Source organism: Cariama cristata, unplaced genomic scaffold (assembly GCF_000690535.1).
Source record: "Cariama cristata isolate BGI_N322 unplaced genomic scaffold, ASM69053v1 scaffold39785, whole genome shotgun sequence".
NCBI lineage: Eukaryota > Metazoa > Chordata > Aves > Cariamiformes > Cariamidae > Cariama > Cariama cristata.
The window spans coordinates 11733-32485 of NW_009616551.1; the positions used below are offsets into that span (position 1 = coordinate 11733).

Consider the following 20753-nt stretch of genomic DNA (forward strand, 5'->3'; position numbering starts at 1 on the left):
CATGGTTTGCCAAAGTTGCAAGAGCTCATCATGTAAAGGTTGCATCTTGGCTAAAACCTGGTTTACTCTGTCTAACCTGGTCAGACAAATGTCTGAGTGTAACTTCATTTTTTATTCTGTATCATGTGCTAGTGCGTATTGTTTTATTCACTGACAGGCGTAGTTTGTACTTTAGTGTGAAGGACAGAGGACTGTATGGACAAGGTGATTTACTTTAGCCTGTCTTCTTGGAAATCCTTCAAGATAGCTCCTTGTGCAGTGGAGGGGAAAGAACAAGGATTCAAATATCTCTTGAATGTTAAGTGTATGAAGTCTGAATTGCAGAGACTCTGTTGTGGGGGAACTGCAGTCATTTCAAGTGAGGGTTAGTACGGGTGCCAGCAGTGATGCTTTGAATGTCAGCATAATGCAGTATTAGGTGTTCTGGTATAACTCTGTGTAGGCAGTTGGAATAAAAGTGGTCTTTTTCACTTCAACTGTTCTTTTTTGGAAGGCGTCAGAATAAAAGTGAAAAAAGCTATTTTTATTGCAGGTGAGAGGTCCCATGCAAAAAGTTGCACTACTGGAATTGCTGTACTACCAGTGCACATCTTGTGTCGTGCTGAGGAATTCCCTCTCAGCATCCCACAGAGATGAACCTTGAATTGCATTAGGCCTTCAGCAGCAGGTACCAAAGCTCTACAGAGAGACCTCATTTGGTTTTCAAGAGTTGGGAACTCCCAGTCTGAGGAATTGCCATTTAATTGGGCATCTTTTATGTCAGGCAATGTGTTCTAAAACCTTTAGAAAAAGAATGTGATTATCCTAAGCTGGAAACGATGTATCTACACAATGTAATTCATACTATCCCTTTGACCTTCAGATTCAATACATTGCCCCTAACATTCTTCTCGGTTATAGCTAGTCAGATACCTTTTCACAGAAGGATTGAATGTAGTTATTGTAAGGGTTGAGTATAGTTATTATAATATTGTGTGCAATGCTGATTTCTGGTTGGAGTTTAAAAAAACTTGTGTGTTTGCACATGATGCAAATGTCTAATGTAAGTTCTATTGAAATCAGAAGCAAATGGCCCAGATCTTGAACACTGGAATACAGCTGTTGATGAAGAAGTTTGTATTCTTGAAATCTGTGTGTTGCGGAGGAATTTGGCATGGCTGAGTTTGAAGCTCCATTTGATCACTGAGGGTGAAAAATACTTACTTTTTCTTTACCTAAGCCTTGCTTGCAGACAGTGTTTCAAGCCTCTCATCCTCATGATTATCCTTTTTCTAGATTTATGACTGATGCAGCTCGACGTGAGCAGGAATCTTTGAAGAAAAAGATTCAGCCAAAACTCTCTTTGACTTTGTCAAGCACAGTGTCCCGTGGGAATGTATCTACTCCACCTCGCCACAGCAGCGGAAGCCTTACTCCTCCAGTCACTCCTCCAATCACTCCCTCCTCTTCGTTTCGCAGTAGTACTCCTACAGGTAAGCACCTACTGTTTGGTTTATCCCAAATAAACTAGCAATTTTGCTCCATGGCATTTGGAGAACAATAGACATACTCAGGCACTGGGAAGAAGAACCCCTAAAAATAAAACAGAAAAGCTTTGGGCTATTTTATTTGCATTTGGTTTGCAATCTCTAAAATGTGTTTGGGCATTTGTTTCTAAACTCTTTGCTAAAGCAGAGAAGGACACTAACTTTAAAAATAGTGGCTAGAAGAGAAAAAAACACGAAGAAACTAACCTTATCAGAAGTAACCAAATGTACAAAAGACCTCTGATGTATCAGTAGGAGAGCTCTGCACATGGTACAGTGCCAGTTTAAGACACAAGTAAAAGTGATTGGAATCTTCCCTTCTGCCTCTTTCCTTTTTTTTTTTTTTTTAGGATGGGTGAATTCATAGATAAATGAGTGGACAGGAAGGAATGTTCAGTGTTCAGCTGCTGTCATCATGTAGACATGACTTTCATTAGGGAACTATGTTCCAAACCAGTAATATATGAAAAAATGATCTGTGTTTTTTTCAAAAACAAATATTCCAGTGTTTTTTGCATGTATAAAATTCCTGCGATTTTGTTTTTGCACTGGTTAGAGAAACTGAGAATTGCTTGCTGTGCTGAACCAGATCTCTTGGCCCAAATCAGTCTGGTTTACATTAGGTAGAGATCTTGTCAGATAATTCTGATACACTTCAGATTAAATACCAGTATTTCCTTCCAAAAAGCTGAATGCATATAATACATCTATTCTGTTCTATAATACATAGGCTCAACAGCTCAACATATTCTTAATAGAAAATGACATGAGCATCCCTTCCTTGATAAACTGTTATGGCATGTGTTTTATATAAGCTATTTAATGTTTCAGTGTTAATGATTAAATGGAAAAGTTGTAGCGGTCCTTGTGACACTCTCTCTGGAAGTTCTGAAATGAATTGGTTGCTCAGTATATCCCTGGATATGAAAAAGGGAACATGTTGAGAACAACTAAATTATAAAGTCCTAATGTAATTCAGAAAATTTTAAAAGATTTTCTTAATTATCTCCTATTTGAAACAAACTGATTCATTTCCTTGACATCCTACAGATGTCAAGGAATTTCTGCTTTCTTTTGTTTTACTTTTTGTACAGCTAATTCATGATGTGGTCAGGTAGTGTAACTTTGCACATCTGTCAGGAACATTGGTTAGCAGTATACTCTTTGAAACATGTTCCATCAAATACTAAAGAAAAAAAGCCAGCATCTGTCTACTGAAATACTTTTGGTTTTATTATTTATGTGTTTTTCAAACTTTTTAAGTTACTCAGAATGTTGTTTTACCTGTAGCTAAGAGAATCAGCTTGTTATGGCTAACTGAGTTTCTGGGAGTCCTGCTTGCCAGGTTATAAATAATACCAACCTTCACTTTCTGTACCCTCTGTTCCAAATTCCCTGTTGGAGCCCTGTTCCAAGGTTAGGGTTCCTTGCCTGGTAGCAAAAAACATACATTCTTTCTTGAAGATTTTTTTTTTTTTTTAAATTAACTATCAACTGAGTTGCATTTCAGCAGCCTCAGCCCAGAATTTCCATTTTTGTCATCTTAAAAGTTATTCTGGGCCTAAAATAAGCATTGGGATTTTTCTGATAACTACAGAATTTTTCCCAGTGTTTGCTTGGCATAGGATTTTGTTCTCCACTAACTTATACAGATGGGTGCTCAGAGTCATGTCATGGCTGAGTGTCTCTGTCAGTGCAGTGCCTGCAGAGGGAGCCCAGGAAGGCCAGCAGACTAATTTTAGGTAGGCAGCTCACACTTCTGTTATTGGCTGATGCAAATCTTTTTCCTTCAAGTGCAAGTCGACTAGCAATTGACTAGCAAGGTGATAAAACCAGGGATAGTTAGGCAAGATCTGCTTCAGGGAAACAATTTAGAGTATGTAAATCATCCTGCGTTTCAGCCTCACAGTGCCTACACAACTTTCAAGCCCTACAGTCATACCCTCCACTGCATCCAGTGAGAATGAAGAATATTGCTGTATTCCTTCTGTGCGATCCTGTTTGATTTGTTCTCCGAGCAAATTCTTGTTAACTCATCTTTGAATACAGGTAAACGTGTACATTCTGGTAACTTAAGAAAACAAGAAGGCTGTTTTTCCTTAGGTTGCCTGAAAGAGCGTCATCTGGGTTGATTTTAAGTATTTGTTATAATCCAAATATAATCGTCATCTTACAGACCTATACTTTGTTAAGAATAAAATGGGATTGCTTTGACCCAATCTATTCATGAAAAACTGAGAATGGCAGTTTCTTTTATTATCGCCCACCTCAGTTGTTTGATAGTTTGTTAGGGTACCAAGCTTCAGCAGTGTGCCTGGCATTACTGCTACTGCACAAGGTGTAACTCCAAGATGGTGCCGCTTTAGGTGCCAGAGAGAAAGCACACCTTACAGGCTGGTGAGATGGCATACAAATATGCGTGTCCCTCAGCAGACAGTGTCTGTCCTATATGGCTGTTTGCTGTTCTTGTTCGAAGTAGAAAGCAGGAACCTCATGAATCTTTTGGGTCCCATTTTCCGTGTAGTGTGCTCCCTTTAGGTATGCTGCTCGTCTTAGCTTTCCTAGCTGTGGTAGTCTTACCTTGGTTGAAGCCAGCAACTGCCTGAATCCCAGTCACCTTTGTGCATGTACTTACAGCTAAGTCCCACCATTTCCTGGTGCTGTTAAGCTGCTGTTGTCATTTTTCAGCAAAGAGTAATTTCATATAATGATCTCTCATCTGTGTATTGACCAGGCTCAAACCCACTTAGCTTGTGAAATTTGATAAGAAACCATTCAAGGTGGTTTGGCTGCAGAGAATGTAAGTTAAGTTTTGCAGTAAAAATCCATGCCAAAAGACTACAGGCCAAATTCGCAGGCAGAGCTGAGCAGCTTCCAAGCTGACACACGTACATGCTGCAAATGTTGCATGTGTATGTATAGCACCTTCTTCTGCATAAATGAGATTATTCATGTAGAAGCAGAAATGTTCAGCAAAGAAGTGTGCTCTTTAAGGCTCTTCTCAGGTAATGAGGTAGACATGTATTTATCTGCAGGCTCTGTATGTGTTAGTCCCCTGAAATGGCCTGTTTGTGGTTTTGGTGGGAAGTAGAAATGCAGCAGTTAATTTTCTATGCCTCCCCTCTGTTCCCTCAGGGGTGACTGGCATGTGCTGTCTGCTTACATTTGGCTTTTTGTTCCCTCTCCTATAGTAAGTTTTCTCCTCTTCTTAAGACCTGCATCCTCTAATAACTGCAGAAAGTTCCCTTTAAAAATTTGTTCCAGTTTTTGTTTTAACAATAGTGTCTCCCAGGAGACTTTGTTTAGTAGGCTTAAATGCTCTTCTTAGAGTTCACAGGCAGAATTAGCAAAAGAAATGGCTTCCATCAGCAATGCAGACTCCTTAGGGTGATAGGGAAATACAACTAAGTAGCACCAGCACATAGCTTATTTTGGAAAGACGTTAACAGTCTGCAAACATTGAAATATCTCTTTATTTAAGGAGCACTCAATTAAGTCACAAAAACTTATGTTGCCTTTTATTTTTAAATGTCAATTTTAAACCCACAGAACTAATGAAATCTAGTTATGGATAAAAATGGGGCTGACATTGCATCTTTAACATACGCTGTTAATTTTTTAAATGTTTTTATACATCTGTGTGGCTCACAGATGAAATCTCCACGCCTAACTTCCTGGCTTTTGAGTGTAAGTCAGACCATTGTCATTCCTTTGAAAACTATGTTATCTCTTCATACTGAAAAACCTAAAAAAGATTCAGTGGTAGTAACTTATTGCTAATTGGTAATTCATTATTAAAATAACCTGGTCCCAATTTTAGTTACAAAAGTAATTCATAGTAATGAATCTCAGACTTAAAATATTAAAAAAATAAAGCCACTTTTGCATTGAAGGAGTGCCAAAAATCATCTGAAACCACTGTTTTATGTTTGTTTGTTTTTTCTTCCATATTTATGACTTTTTTTTTTTAAACAATTCCAGGCCTAGGATAGTAAATTTCAGCCTGGAGTGAATTTTTGGCCTTCTTATAAATCCTAAAGCAAGGGTTTAATATTACCAACTGGCTTTTTAATGGCTCAACCCTAAGTCTTGCCCACCCCCAAAAAAAAGCTGGAATATTTGAAAACTTCGTAATTAGCATTACTTTTTGCTCTGAAGAAACTGGCTCTCAGACCTCCTTTCCTGTTTATTTTGGTTTTTATAGATTACAAGTTATAACATTTATGCTGTTTTAATAGGTTTATAGACCTACTTATCGTATTGGGCAGTGGATGGCAGCCATTCCTGGCAGCGAGCAATGAGGATGCTATAGTTGGCTGGAACAGCTGCGGCCGTCTGTCAGTCCTTCCACTTGTAATGGAGATGAAAGAGTGAAGTTTTCATGGGTGGTCATAGCTGACCCCATGAGAGAATTGGCAAGTCCCATTTTGATTTGCAGCTGTGATTTAAGTAGGTGATGAGCTATGGGTTTATCTAATTAATTAGGATAAATGCCTTCTAGGGAGTCATATTTGTGCCGTCATTTTTGATTGACTACATTTGAAAGATTTTACTTTTCCTTAATATGGCAAACTTCCTTGAAATTTCCACTAGCCCAATCTCAACATTTACAAAATTGACCCCATTTTGTACCCACAGAAAATACCTAACTTTTTTTTTTCTTTCTTTCTAGTAAAACGTGAAAAAAATAATTAATTTTACTTTAGAGTAAAAAATACTTCATAGGATTGGCCTTATCCTTTAAGGAATCTAAGATCTAAACAGTGATATTGTAATGAAATATGCCTAAAAATTCAGTACAGCAATATTTTAAGAATTTTTTTTTAAAAAAAACACCTATGACTGAAGCTTTCAAGTTAGTACTATTGATGTAGAAACCATTACATTTACCATCTGAGGATACTATTTGAATGATGATTTAGTAGACATATAGTAACTGAGTAGTTTTTTACATATATAGAGCATATTCTTAAACTGAAATCAAGACCACTTTGTAGCTGTGTCAGTAATCCTAAAGCTGCACTGTTTCAGCCCGTTAGAACATACCATGTGAAATGGGCCAATTTTTTTCTAGTAAGTCATACTAGTGGTGAACATGACTTTATATAATATGTGATTTAAAGACAGAAAGTGAAATTCAATATATTTTCAACCAAAAAAAAATCAGTCTTCACCTAGTGTATATTTTCAGAGCCTAGTGTAATTAGAAGTACTTTTGATACGTATTGTGACTGCGTTCTTAAATACCTATGATTTTAAATATGTTTGTCTGTTGTAGGTTTAGTTAACAAACTAAATTAGAATCGTGTCCCATTTATATCATTAGGGAATATCGTCTAAGATAAAAATAGTGTCTATATCAACTTTTATTCAATAAAATTAATAGATTCTTATAACTCAGCCTATTAATCTTACTCAGCTGGATTTTGTTCAGGATTCAAATGCAACCACTGGCAAAACAGCGACCAAAAAATTACAGCTTCCTCCTTGTGTTAACGAGAGTTCTTACTACTGATGAAATAATTTAGAGCTTCATTGTTCCCTCTATGGGTGACTAATTTACAGTGGAGGAAAGTCTGCATATTACAACTAACGAGCTTCTTTCTGCTCATGCCAAGGGCAATTGGGACTCAGAAATGAATCTTGTAAGGATCCACTTTGCTTCTGGTCCATTAAGGACTTGTCCATTGTGGGAGCTTTGGTTTTGGGAAGCAAAGCACTGTGTGGTCGTTCTATGAGTTTTCCCAGTAAACCTTGTTATCGTAAGTAATGTTATCTCAATGACATGAGATATCATTCCTATAATTCTGCTGTATAGCATTTGCTGTCATGGACAACTCATGAAGGAATCCCAAGGGCCTTCTCTTGAGTCTATTCCCATTTCTTTTCCAAGAATGCAAAAGTTGAAAGAAAACCACCCATTGTTTGCTGGTAATAGCAATCAAAACCACAATAGTAACCAGCCATTGGAACTGGGCATTGAAATAGAGTAAAAAAGCTAATACGGTTTAGATTCTAAATGTGTGTTTAATTTTTGTTACTTTAAGTTGTTTAAAAAATGTGTTGTCTTGTTGTAATGCAAAAGCTCTTTCGTCTTCATAGGTATCAAAGCAGCTAACATTTCAATACACTTTCCATATGTTGTGCTTTCAACAATGGAGTAATCATAGGGCACAAACAGCTGTTATGCAGAGTGCTATAGCAGCATGTTAAGCAGAATCCAGCAAGAAAAAGAGATCTGCTCAGCTAAGCTACTTTGTGAGTTTAAAGTAGACAGTAGAAATATAAAATAACAGGATGTGTCCCCTCCCTACATATGAATTGAGGTTTGAGAGGAGGAGGAGTTGAGGTGCTCAAACTTTTTTTGTTTATGGATGTGCTATTAATATGTAGCCAAATTAATCTGAATTTGTAGCAGAATTGCTATTTATATCCGAATCTCTTTGGCTTCTGTCTGCAGGTGGCATTTCTGAACTCCATGTTAGATTGAATCAGAGTAAACTGTGAATCATTAAATCAGGTATTCATTTGATAATCTGCAGGAGCTTTTTCTTTGGGCAATGCAGATTGTCTCAGTACTGCTATGGCTAGAGAGAGCTTGCTCTCTTGAGGTGGGCTTCTTTTTCTAAGGATAGTGCACTGCAAAATATTCTTTGATTAAGATTTTTAAAGGTGCTTGATATGATACTTGGGAGTCAGGACAAGTCAGTGGAAACAAGTACACGTTGATGGCTTTTTGAGAATCATGCTACAAATTCAGGTCACGTGCACTTAAGCACATGATTAATGTTAAGCCCCTAATACTGAGGAGGTGAATACCTGACTTTGAGCACATAACAAGCATTTTGTCAGACTGGAATGAAGTATTCTGCACTTGCAGAGTTGCAAGCTCAAGAATTTAATGTATCACAAAAGCCTAGCTTTAGCTGTTCACTTCAAAAACTCTTCACCTGCATGAGCGTATTGTAAACGCTCAGCTTTAATTATTACACCTTATGTTAATGTAGTGTAGTATCATGCAGATGTAATTGAAAAAATAAGGAAAAGTAGAAATATGAGATCAAATCCCAGGGCTCTTCTAATAAATAGTTGCTGAGAAGTGGGCTGAGTATGTTACATTTTTGTGTGTTTGACTTATGGGGTGTCTAGCACAGTAAAGCACGAATCAACCAAGTTCTACTGCAGCTTGAAAAAACAGACTTTCAGATGTCTGAGGAACCATCTCATTAGTTGTTCAGATTGACAGAAGTTTCTACTTGCTTAATTGCCTATTCAGAGACTGAAGAACTTGTATGCTGTGTTTTTATTAAAAATTAGATATATAGACCCACTCTTGTATAAACAGCATAGGCAAATAACTAAGCCAAACTTCACAAAATGAAGACCAAGTTCTGTTCTCCAACATAATGAAAGTTTGTCTGAATGCATTTGATATTTCAGGCCTGCAAGGTACGATAAAATCTATGGTAAAATATCTTGAGGCAACTATATTGTGGTCTGTGGCAAAATTTCCCTCTGAGGGACTTCACTGGTGCCAGGATTTCACATTTCTGTGTTCTGTGCAAATGATGAAAGAGAACTTTCTTTATAATTATTGCAGCCAGAATGGTTCCATCTAATTGCAGGTTTGAGGGCCTATATTAATCCTGCACAGTAATTAATATATAAATATGTTTGCCCAGCATTTTAGCAGTCTGAGGCACCTATTCTAACAGAGCCTTATGGGTGTTCTTGTAAAAAATAAATACATAAATAATAATTAAAAAAATAATGAATGGCATTGTGCAAAACAGTTGATCAACATATGACTTAACTATAATATATGTGTGTGCTTTGACATGGTATGAGATTTTAACATGATCTTTTGGCTGAGGTCGTGACTGAGCATGAATAATAAGTAAAATCTGTGGTAGTTTCTAGTTTCTGCCTTAAGGAATAAAGCTATAGTAGGAGGTTTCCAGTAACAATGAAAAATAGTAAGTAAAAGTGCAATTATTTCCTGTAGGGGTTTTTTCTTAGCACAGGTGGGATTTGTTCCCAGCAACAGCTAAAAGATGTTGTTTTTTCAGAGTTAGATGCCACATTCCCCTTCTAGGGAGCCACGCTTTAACCTCATATATATTCAGCTGTTTCTTCCAGTAATCCAGAATGAAAAAGCCTGGAGTGTTTGTCACTGTGCTTGGTTAAGTGCTTCAGAAATGAATTTCTTTTTTTCTAGCAGTCCTCTGCTGTCAGGTGGCTGTCTGGGTTCCTTAGAGAGGCAAGAGTATGTATTATATTGGTTACTCACTGACAAAACCAAACCAAACCAAAAGAATTACATTCGCAGAACATACTGAAACTTAAGCTTGAAGGATCTGTGGAGCAAAGATGATCTTATATTGCATGCACAGCAACAATGCTGTTGTCATATCTTGGGCGTGACTGCATGGCAAATAATAATTAGTAGCTTACAGCCCCAAATCAAACAGCATGAAATTATCACGAAGACCAAGAACACTACCGTAGTCAAACCTGCACAAACTGGTGGCTCAGTGATTTCCAGGTACTCCTAAATTGTATGGAAGTAACTGTATCTTGATGTCCCAAAGCGACTGGAGATCTCTTCTGCTGAGGAACCACTGACAGACTGCTGTTAACTCTTGTGCTCCTGTTTTCTTGATCAGTTTTTGTGAAATTCTGATAAAGCAGTGGCATTAAGTAAAAGTGACTTCCAGTGACAGATTAGTTTCTCATATTTACCATTGGAGATAAACAATAACAGCCTGTAGGAGCACGGAGGGGGCTCTAGCACGGGTGTTGCTGAGGGTCAAGAGTCAGAAGGGGAAGTGGAATAGGTATGCAGAAAGAAAAGGGAAAAGAGATTTTGCCCAAGAAATCTAAACAGGACAAGTATTTACAGACAGAACTTTTCTAAGTTATTTCATTTTTATCTTTGATCTACCAAAGAGTATCTTGATTTTTCTCCTTTGCACCTTTTTGTTACATGCCATTTTCTGAACTCTAGCTGTGTGATTACCTGGGTACCTGCTTTGCAGTTTGGCTGGACCTGAAAAGAAGGATGAGAGTTGGCCCAGGCTTGATGGCTATTTCTCTTACAAGGGAGGCCATGGTGTCCTTTCTTTTTTTTGTCTCCCAGGCAAAACCAAAGATTTCAAGGACTCTGCACACCCCAGCCCCTGCTTGCCTTACAGGAGTTACCTGGTTTGTTTTACAGTGCATTTGGAACTCCCCAAAGGCCACCTTTTTCAGTGGGGATAGACCAGATGAGAGAGGAGTGTCAGTTAAGCGTCTGCAAGGAGCACAGGGCCCCAAGTGCATCACTACAGTTCTTTCAAAGTCCTGCAGCTTTGGGGTGTGGATCCTGGAGTACTCTGCAAGGCTGTGCTAGACAAGCCAACACAACCCATGAGCATCTTACTTTTTTCAGGGGCTTGGGATTCCCACTGATACAAGTCTGTAACCTGGTAAAGATGGAGCAAAGTAATGGGGATTCTCCTGTAACTAACCTCCTCTATGGTTTTTACAAGGACACATATGATAACCTCCCCTGCTTAGTCCTTTTTTTACCTCTATCCTAAACTAATTTATAATCTTAAGTACAAAAGGGCCTGTACTACATTCACAAAATGAAATTATTTTAAAGTGGTGCTTATAACAATTGAAATCACTTTTAAAGTTAGAAGGCCATTTGTAAGCGTATATAGAGGAAAGTAAGACTGAGGTAAAAATAGCTGATGGGGGAAAATAGGGCTGTGCTGTGAGGGGAAAATACATGAAGGCTTTGGGCTTTTTAATCACAATTCTTCTCATAGCTTTCCTCTGCATTTTCTGTTTTTCTTCCTTTTCCTGCTTTATGGCTGCATTTCCCTTATAATTCTGTTAAATTTCTCATTTGCTCTTTAACTTGGCAGTAAAAATGTGTTGAGCCCAGTTTGCTGTAAAAATATGTTCTGGGAAAATTGACTCAGTTGTCAGATGTTGTGCTATGCAGTAGAACTCTGAATCTTGCCAGAGGAAAAGGCACAGCAAAAATTTAACATTGCATCTTATTTATCTCATCTCACTCACTACAGGTAGCTTTACATGTAACCTCCTGTTGGTTGTACTTCATCTTCCCAGTCCCTTCAGAGCATTCTTGTTTGATACAGACATAAATTGCTCTGGCAATTGTAAAGCTACTGTGCTGTAGAATTGTATTTTAGTTGCACATACCTGTAATTAATTGTATGGGAATTTTCACAGTACTCTCCCCAAGGAACAATTTCATTGGAAAGTAACCGAGTTGTCTAGACTATAGCAACTCATAAAATCATCACTAGTTTTGGTTTTTGAGCTACAAAGCAGCAATAGAAACATGGCTTGTAGATTTAAAGTAGTTCCAAGCACAGGAACTGTTTTATAATCCCCATCGTAGTAGTCTAACCTGGCAAACCATTTTTAACAGAGTTGAGAACCAAAAATGTACAATAAGCTTAAAGTAAAGATTATCTCTGTGTTAATTTGTGATAGGGTTTTTTTGGTGTAGAAGCACACCCGCTGTACATGGACCTTTCTTCCTCCAAATGTGTAAAAAATACACATTTTGTAGAAAGCACATTGCGCCTGCCTTTCACAGCTTGTGGCATAACTGGTTTAATGTAGGAATAGCTTGACTCTCAAAAAGGAACTTCAGTGGTTCTGGGTAACAATGACAGCATTCATGTTTGTGTGTTTGTACTGCAAGGGCCAATTGGTGGAAGGATTTTTTTTTTTATTTTTTTTTTTTTTTACTATTTGGCTTTATAAATAATCTGCTAATTACCTTGACAATTACTAACTGAAAGCACAAATGTTTTTCAGAAAGTTGGAAACTGTAGTTGGATGCAAGGAACTTTTAGGTGCTTATTTAAATCATATATATGTATATACACATATATTTACAGCTATATAAAAAATATTATACTGCAAGATTGAATGGGATTTATTTGTACTATTGTAGTGTCTCGAGAACTGAAAAAATCGCTCTAGCTGTACAAGTGCTGTATGTCTGCGTACTGAAAGCAGTTATGGTTTTCAAGGAGTTTTTACAGTGCCTAGCAGAAAAAAAAGCATACTTATTTAGGCCAGCACTTCAGTGTACTGAAGATGGTGAAACTTAAGCAAATGTTCGAGTTTTCCTTGCGCTGTAGCCAAAGCAAATCAGAAGTAGAAAAAAGGAAGGACTAACGTACCATTTCACACTCAATGACTTAAAACACAGAGAGGTTTATTCATAGGGGAAATGGTGTATTGTGAGTCAACATTAGCCAGTACCTGATCTTCAAAATGATGTAAAATTCTAGGAAAAAGAGGGTTGTTTTTAGCTCTCGTGTATTACCAAGTGAACTAAAGGCTATGAAACATTTGCTGACCTCCAAACCCACCTATTCTTTTGTCTTTTAGTGCTTGTGGCTTGTCAGGTGAAAGACTCCACCCTAATTCTTGCTGAGGATGAAGGCTGGCACTTTGTCCATACTAGCATAGGCTCCCTCTTGTAAGGTTTTTCCATATATAGCCAGACAGCATCATTCACAGCAGTTCCTCAGCACTTCTGCCTCTAATACCAAAGGATACAAGAAGCCAAGGAGCAATGAAAAATAACAACTTGAGAAGTACTTTCATTTCAGCTTCAGCCCAGTGATACATCATCTGAAACAACTCACACCTGCTAACATATGTTTTGTACACCTGATTGAAACAGCGATAGCCTCAAAGAAAGGTTTGTGGCAGCATACCAGGCATGGTGCAGATTTTATTTTGTCAGAATCTTTATTTTTAAAAAAGAGAGAGGAGACGTGACTCCCCACTGAATGTTTTTTTTTATGTTTGGGTATTAAAAATGCATTTCTTTCTCAGAAACTTCAAGTAGGATTAATTAAAAAACATAACAGATCTTTCCTGTAGGTTTTGTGCATAGGCAGGATGACAAAAGCCTTGATTCTGGCTCAGTAATCAATAGGCTTTTTAGTCCTTACTGGTAATTCTGAGTATTGTCATTAGCGCTATCTTTCAAATGATACTGATGGAGTTTCTTAAATCTAGATGGTGAGGGCATTTAAAAGCTGGTAGAGAGAAGCGTTAAGTATATTTTCATGCAAAATAAATCCTCCGGCCCTTCTGTGCGTTGAAGTGGTGAATCTGCCATTGCCTCCCTCGTTGCCGGTCAGGGGTTTGTAACCCTCCTGGGGCTTATAAGCATGAAATTCCCTCGTCCGGAAGCTGCTGAAAGAGCACTGAGCTGCCCTGGGTCTCTGCAGCTTCACCACACCCTGGTCCTCCATGGGCAGCCTGCCGCCGCATCCCTTTGGCCAGATTCTGAACGGGTCTAAGGTCCGGCCCAGAAGCATGTACCCACGTATCTGAATCCCAAAATCAGTGGCGCTCCTCGGGTAGTGCGTGCTACCTGCATGCATGCACAGTGGTAGCAATTCCTTGGATTGGAGCCTGGCCGGAGCTCGGTGCATCCTTGCGGAGTTTGTGTGCTGATGAAGGCAAAGCACACAGCGGTTGGGGTGGGTAAGGACTGTGTGCATTAGCAGTTTTATGGCCTGTACTGTAAGTGGCTGGATAGCTTTTGTACAGCTGTAAAGAATGTTTAACCCAATGTTATAAAACACGTCTCAAATGCATTTTCATAGCTTCATAAACTCTAGTTCATTTATGTAGGTACTTTTTATTGTAATCCTTTATCTTAAACATGAAACTGTTTCCTGATACTATTTTTTTTCTTCTTTTTTATGAAAAAAAAGGGAAAAGAAGAGAAAAGACAAACTACCTTTTTGTTACATGCATCAGGAGAGTCCTTAAGTACAGTAATAGTGCCCTGAACTTGTATTTTTGTATTTCTAACCTCAAAATGCAGGCCTTGCAGCTAAAAAGCCAAAATAACATTAATTATGACTGTTCTTCGCTGTGGTTTTTGGAGTATAAGCTTGGAACAGATGTTTGGGGGGAGAGAAGGGGGGAGGAAGGATGGATTGTTTCTTTTTCTCAGCCCCAACTGGTTTTAATTCTTTCTTGAACATTTTGAGAATATCTTTAAACATTTGCCAGAGTTCAATTAACATCCTGTGACTAAAGGTGGAAAATGTCTTACTTTGTTTTTCTTCAAACATATACCTGCTCTTGCTGCTCATGCCAAAGCCAGAGAAAGAAAGGATTCCAGCTGGCATAGGTTTTATTACTGTTACATTAATTTGCAGGTTAAGCCTCAAGTTGGGAGGGGTCTGCTGGATTGATTTATTTATTTACTTTTTTATTTTCATTATTTTAAAAAAGTGCTGTGTAAAATGCTGCTGTTTAATTACAGGAAGGTTATGTTCTCTTTTTGGTGAGCGTTTAACAGCTTATTCTTGTTTATATGAAGTTGTAGAAATCTAGTTTTAAAATATGTTTAAAGTAGAGATTGTGTTCTTGGGTTTATCATGTTTTTCCTGTACTGTGTATAAACAGAAGATTGTACATTATTGAAAGCCCTTTTTTGTGGAAAACAGGATTGGGAAAAAAGTTTATATAAGAATGCAAAATAACTTCCCGAGACTATTGGCGCAGTGTGACCATAAAACCTCAACAGCACATTGTGCAGTGACATTACAACAATTTGCTTTAGCACCTCTGCAGTGTTCTCAGAAAGTCCTGTTCTACAAAACACATGCTGTGGTATCAGTTGACTGTTTTTTCCAGAATCGGTTCTTTACATGCATGTTTTTGTGATTAGTTGCTGTTTCACAAGTAATTGGAAGTGGAGAAATTTTTTTTCCTAATTTAGCTTGTTACACATATGTTTTATTTGCATACACATATATTTAATAAGTTGTAACATATCTGCTTATATAGGTGTGCAGGCTCCTTTTAGTGGATTTATAATATCTGGATTGGGATTTTCTGTGTTTTAGTTTTAAAGACTGTTCTTTGATAGACCCATATCAAAATACAGATATATCAAGATAGAAAATGGCACACAATTGCTCCTACAGCCAGATAGAGTCCAGCTGCTCCGCCAACCCCCATATTGGCTCTGGAGGACTTTTTTTTTTTTTTAACCTGAGTGTTATTAGTTCTGTTTCTCTTGTAGCCTGAAATGGTGAGCAGATCTCATGTGTAAATAGTTCCCAATTTTGCTGACAGTGAATGAGAATATATAAATCTAATGTCATACTGATAGTACTTTAAATAAAAACCTTTCTGTTTATTTTGTACCTTTATCATTTTAGCTTTACCTCCAGGATTGTAGGGTGATTTCCCATATAGGCTAGCTCATCTGAAATCATTCTATACCAAAATACAGTATATTCAGTTCTGTGTTTTACCTATAGGATCTGAAGTGTTTGCGTGCTTTCCAAAGTGGATTCAAACCTTGTAATTGAATCCATTTTCAGCCGCTTAAAATGCAGCATGAGCTTACACTGAGCTTTTAAATGAAAACTAAAGGTGATTTGAAATGTTGCAATCGACCTATCTACCTTGTCATTTAAAACACGGTTATCCATGGGTTGGGTGCATAACTACTTGTGGGTTCATCCTGTTTGAGGTACCACCCTCCAAAACAGCTGTGGAAAGTATCTTTTCAGACGGTCTATGGTTGTGCAAGTTACAGTTGCCATTTCTGTGGTGACTGTGAGAGAGCGTAGAGGATGTCCAGAAAGGTCTACCTGTACCCTTGCTTGCTTAAATGTTCCCTCCTTCGGTATAGCAGACCCTACTGGCTGAAAGCTAGTCTTCAAATGATGCAAACAGACAAGAAAAAGGTGGGGTTTTTTGGTCTAACTTTTTTCTCTAGCACTTTTAAGTACCTTGTGCATGAAAATAATGTAAAAAAAACATATTCACATTGTTCTGAGGTACATTTTTAAATTCTCTTGGTGCTTACTTGCTAACTGAGCCTTGCTTCAGCCCGAGACAATAGAAAATTAGTTCTTCTGAGTAGTAATAGTTCCTAAACAGCTCATTATTTAGCGCTTGATACTTGATCAGAGCTAGGAGAGGACTGGAAGGAAGGGTGGTTTCTCCAGAAGACACTCTTCTAGCCAAATCCTGCTCTGACTGGTGTCATGAGGAAGAGCAGGATGCTGGCAGTAGCACCAGTTGAAGTGCAAGACAAGGGACGCGCTCCTGGCGTGAGCGTGTGTGACAGCAGCCCGGCAACGACCGCCGCAGACCACACAGCCCGGGGACCCGCTGTGCCGGGGCTGGCAGCGGCTGTGGCCAGCAGGACATGCCCTGTGCTGCTCCCCCCGGCTCGGCACAAGGCCAAGGCAATAAGAAGTTGTAATTGCTATTTTGATGGCTCTTTTGTGATCGTGCAGAGGGATGGAGGTCTCTGCCAGCCTTGGCAAGTGCCCATTTGACAAACCATAACCATCTCAAGCAGCTCCCTTGAGTGACAGCAAAGCTGCAAAGCGTGCAGTTGGCTTAGAGAACAGATTTGCCTTTCCTCCGCCAGGAATGAGGTTCAGAGATATTTACTGGGATAAGAGAAAAAGCTTTTAACTGCGTGTGCTTGCACCCATTGGCTGAAGAAAGGCTCCAGCCTCCAGCCTTCACTGTGGTGAACCTAGTGCTCGCCTTATGTAGGTGCTTAATACAAATACTGGAATTGCATTTACAATCTAAAATACCAGTGTCTGTAGCACTACACAGTGCTTTCTTTAAACTACCCTGGGTTTTCTTTGGTTGTGTTAAATGTACATGTTTACGTCATCTGTGTGGACATGAATGATAAAAATAGTTTTGAAAATACGAGAAATTAATCTGAATGGACCTTTCACAAAGGCTGACGAACACTTTCTGTCCTCTGAGTCCCCTTCTCCCCCTGCCCCCAAAGCAAGGAAGCAAGCAAAGGAAAAACCCTGGCTTAGTCTGTTTGGATGCTCCAGTGTCTGAAATTTGTTGCTGGAGTTTTCAGAGCCAATGCATTGTGCCACTTGTACCAGCTTGCAGCCGAGAGAGTCCTGCTAGAGCTTCTAGGCTAAGGACTTGCATAGCAGCCATGGTACATATTATTTAACTGTTTTGTATTTCATTGCACCTAGCATTTGTTTCCTGTGCTTTATATAAAGGAAGAATATTTCATTTTGAATGACTTGATAATGTCTTTAGATCAGCAATGAGTATCAGCTGTGGAATGTTCTCCCTGCTGGTGAGCATGGAGGAGACTGTGTGCATCCATGGGCACAGAGGGAAGAAGTTTGACAAATCCATAAATGTGCTTTAGTGTTAGACCAAAATTCACATTATTATTAATAATTCACTTTTTTTGTATCAAGGAAGCTGTCACAGTATATGGGAATGCAAACTTCTTAACATAAGAAGTGCTCTCATAAAACTGTTTCTATGAAATACAAACTGCAAGTCCCGCACAGGACAAAGTGTGAAGCTGAATTTTTATGAGAGATCATTGGAATTGCCATGAACTTTCAGTGACACTAGCGATGTTGGTTCCCACTGCAGTAAGCTATTTGCTCATAGTTATTCATTGTATACTTAAATGTATGCTCTCTGGTCACAAAAATAATTGGCAAGGATGTTTTGGGTTTGTTTTTCTTCATGGGAGGAGAAAGGAAGAACTCATAATGTTCTTGATCAGAGGTCAGGGTAGATCGTATTCATTGTAATGGCACACACAGCTTGTGCTGGTTTTAATCAACTTTGTCTTTTTTATATTTCGAGGCACGGTATGAAAGTCTTTAGGTTTAAAAAATGACATAACTACAAATGATGTGCACCTGCTAGAACCAAGATTCATTCAAAGTTGAGAGAAAAAAAATCCTGTGTAAATCTCAAGGTGGAATGAATTCAGCCACGCAAAAGGCAGAATTTATAGCTTGGCTGCAGTGATGTGAATACCAAATAACCCCCGAAACATGAAAGATAAGGCTGCAGATTTTCAGCAGTGTAACTGGGGCGGTGTCTATTCCAGAATGTCAAACAATTCACTCTCTGCAAAATGTTTCTGAGCTATTTAAATTACTAACTTCATCTATGGGAAAAAGTACTAGATGGGCATTCAAGAGGTGAGATCTTTGCTGTAGGATTAAGTAATATTCTCGCTGATTTCAATAGCAAAACTGATGGGGGGAAGAGGTAGAGCAACTTTGCTTTTCATCACACTACAAAGACTTACTAACCATGCAGGCCGTGATCATAATCTGTTTTCGTGCATGTGTTTACTTTTGGCTAATAAACTGCTGTGATACAGACAGCCTTCTCATTTGTGATGGGTTGTGTTTAAACGCAGCATAAAAATTAACAGAGAAATAACTTGCCAGAATACTTCGTGACCCTGTATGTTTTCTGTCTTTTCATAACTAGTAATTTTATGTAATGCCTGGCTCTGATATGGCAAACTATGCGATCTGTGCTTGGTGGTGTCCACCTCAAGTCTGTGCTCACCTCAAGTCCATCTGCACCCGTGGAGTCCACCTCCTCTTTGAGGAGCAGTGGCATTGTCTCAGCATGGAAAATTCCAGGAAAAACAAAACCAAAAACAAACTAGCATTATTTCCTTGCCTTTGTTTTGTTTTTTAATCTGCTGGGGGCAGCACAGATGAAGTGAGCCTTTTGGGAAGGCCACTGGAGCGAGGAGAGGGGAAGTGGCTTTGTGGGCCGGGACTGAGGGAATAGTGCGTGCGAGGGTAGTGGTGGCAACGTTAGGAAGATGTCACTGAGTCATTTGGACAATAAAGCAGTGGGTTTAGGCTAGGCTGAGGTAGAACTATGTAGGGTCTCTGAATGAAAGCCAGATGATGAAACTGGATATGGTAAGAAGGAACAAGCTAGCAAGAAGCCTCAGAAAAAGCATTGCTAGAGGAAGAAGGTGGAGAAGTCTGTTTTCTTGCTGTTGTAGAGCTAGTATTTAGTTACGGTAATAATACTGTGTATTTGTGCACTGCCTTGCTGAAAGCATGTGCTTCTCTGTCAGCTCTTGCCCTCCAGATATTTAGACACTTCGTCTTAGAGAAATGTGTGATGTTGAGTTTTAGGGGGGTGTTTTGCTCTTCAGACTTCTGAAGCATAATTCTGATATTTTTCCTTTGGGTACTGATGGGGGGAATGATCAAGCTGCCTTCCAAGCATGATATGAAACGGTAAGGCCATTAGCACATGTGCTGCAGGAATGTCTCTGCTCAGTCCCCCAGAAGGACAGCATGCCCCAGCAGTGCGTCCCATTTTCCATGTGCATGACAACGTCCGAGTGGAGGTCAGCAAGCCAGCTCTCTTGGAGTTCTCTCAGGAGTTATTGCAAATAGTTGTCTGAGTCACGCAGTTGCTACGCCCTGTAGCAGGCCATAGGTTAGATGCAAAGATGCTTAATTTTTTTTTTTCCTTCCAAAAAAGTAAATATTTACAATTATTATTGCAAAACACCAACCAAGTTTAAAAAGCAGAAAGCGAGCAAGCTGTGTCTTGATCAAAGTGCACTGCTGTGCCCTTCCCTTTCGGCACACTGCTGGTACCCTGGCACACTGCCCGTGGGAGCCAGCGGCAGCCGGCACCTTCAGCTTACAGTCTGTACACCTGATGTGTAGCTGAGGACCAGGGACGCCTGCTCGGCGTGGGAACGGCTTCACAAAGCCACCGTCCTTGGCCTTACAGTACTTAATTAAAATACCTCATCTAGGGGCTGTTTATTATGGCAGCGCCAACCTGTGTGTTGTGCTTTTTGTCCCCCCTCCCCGCCGTGATGTGTCGCACGCAAGCAGTGAGGCACCACGTGGGTTGCTGCTCTTAGACACTGACAACTGAGGAAATTAAATTCTGAGGCGGAATCAGTTAAAAGCCTGACTAAGTCAGTGTTGTTTTTCTATGACAACTGAAACAACACAATTATTTAAAGGATAAATTTTTATTGCTAATGAATTTTTTTCAAGACAGTAAGTTTTTTTTGCATTTTGTTTATACCAGGACCCTCTTTAAATACATTTTGGGATTTGTTCTAATTTTTTTTTTGAAAGTGAGTACAAGGAAGTGAGTTCAGTAGGTCACTGTTAGATAAAAGCAGCGATAGGCTGCAGTTCCAGCTTTGTATAAAGTAATACGGCTTTCAGGTGCTTGGCACCAGTAGTATTAGTGTTTTGTGCAAGAAGATACATATATTTATATGGTTATTCAAAATTGAAAAAGCTCGTCATATTTGTAAAATCTGCAGTGACAAGTCTGAATTTAAAAATTTAAAACAATTGAGCATTTGCTTATACCGTTTAAACA

At 39.0% G+C, this 20753-nt stretch overlaps 1 protein-coding gene across 1 annotated transcript in view; it reads left to right on the forward strand.

Annotated features, from left to right (window-relative positions):
- The first annotated feature begins 1276 nt into the window (after nt 1-1276).
- Nucleotides 1277-20753, forward strand: part of JAZF1 (JAZF zinc finger 1) — a 31471-nt gene continuing 11994 nt past the window's right edge. Inside the window, exon 1 of the mRNA XM_009700204.1 lies at nt 1277-1472. Within this exon, the coding sequence (XP_009698506.1) occupies nt 1280-1472 (193 nt within the window). The 5' untranslated portion in view covers nt 1277-1279. The remainder of the gene's footprint in view (nt 1473-20753) is intronic.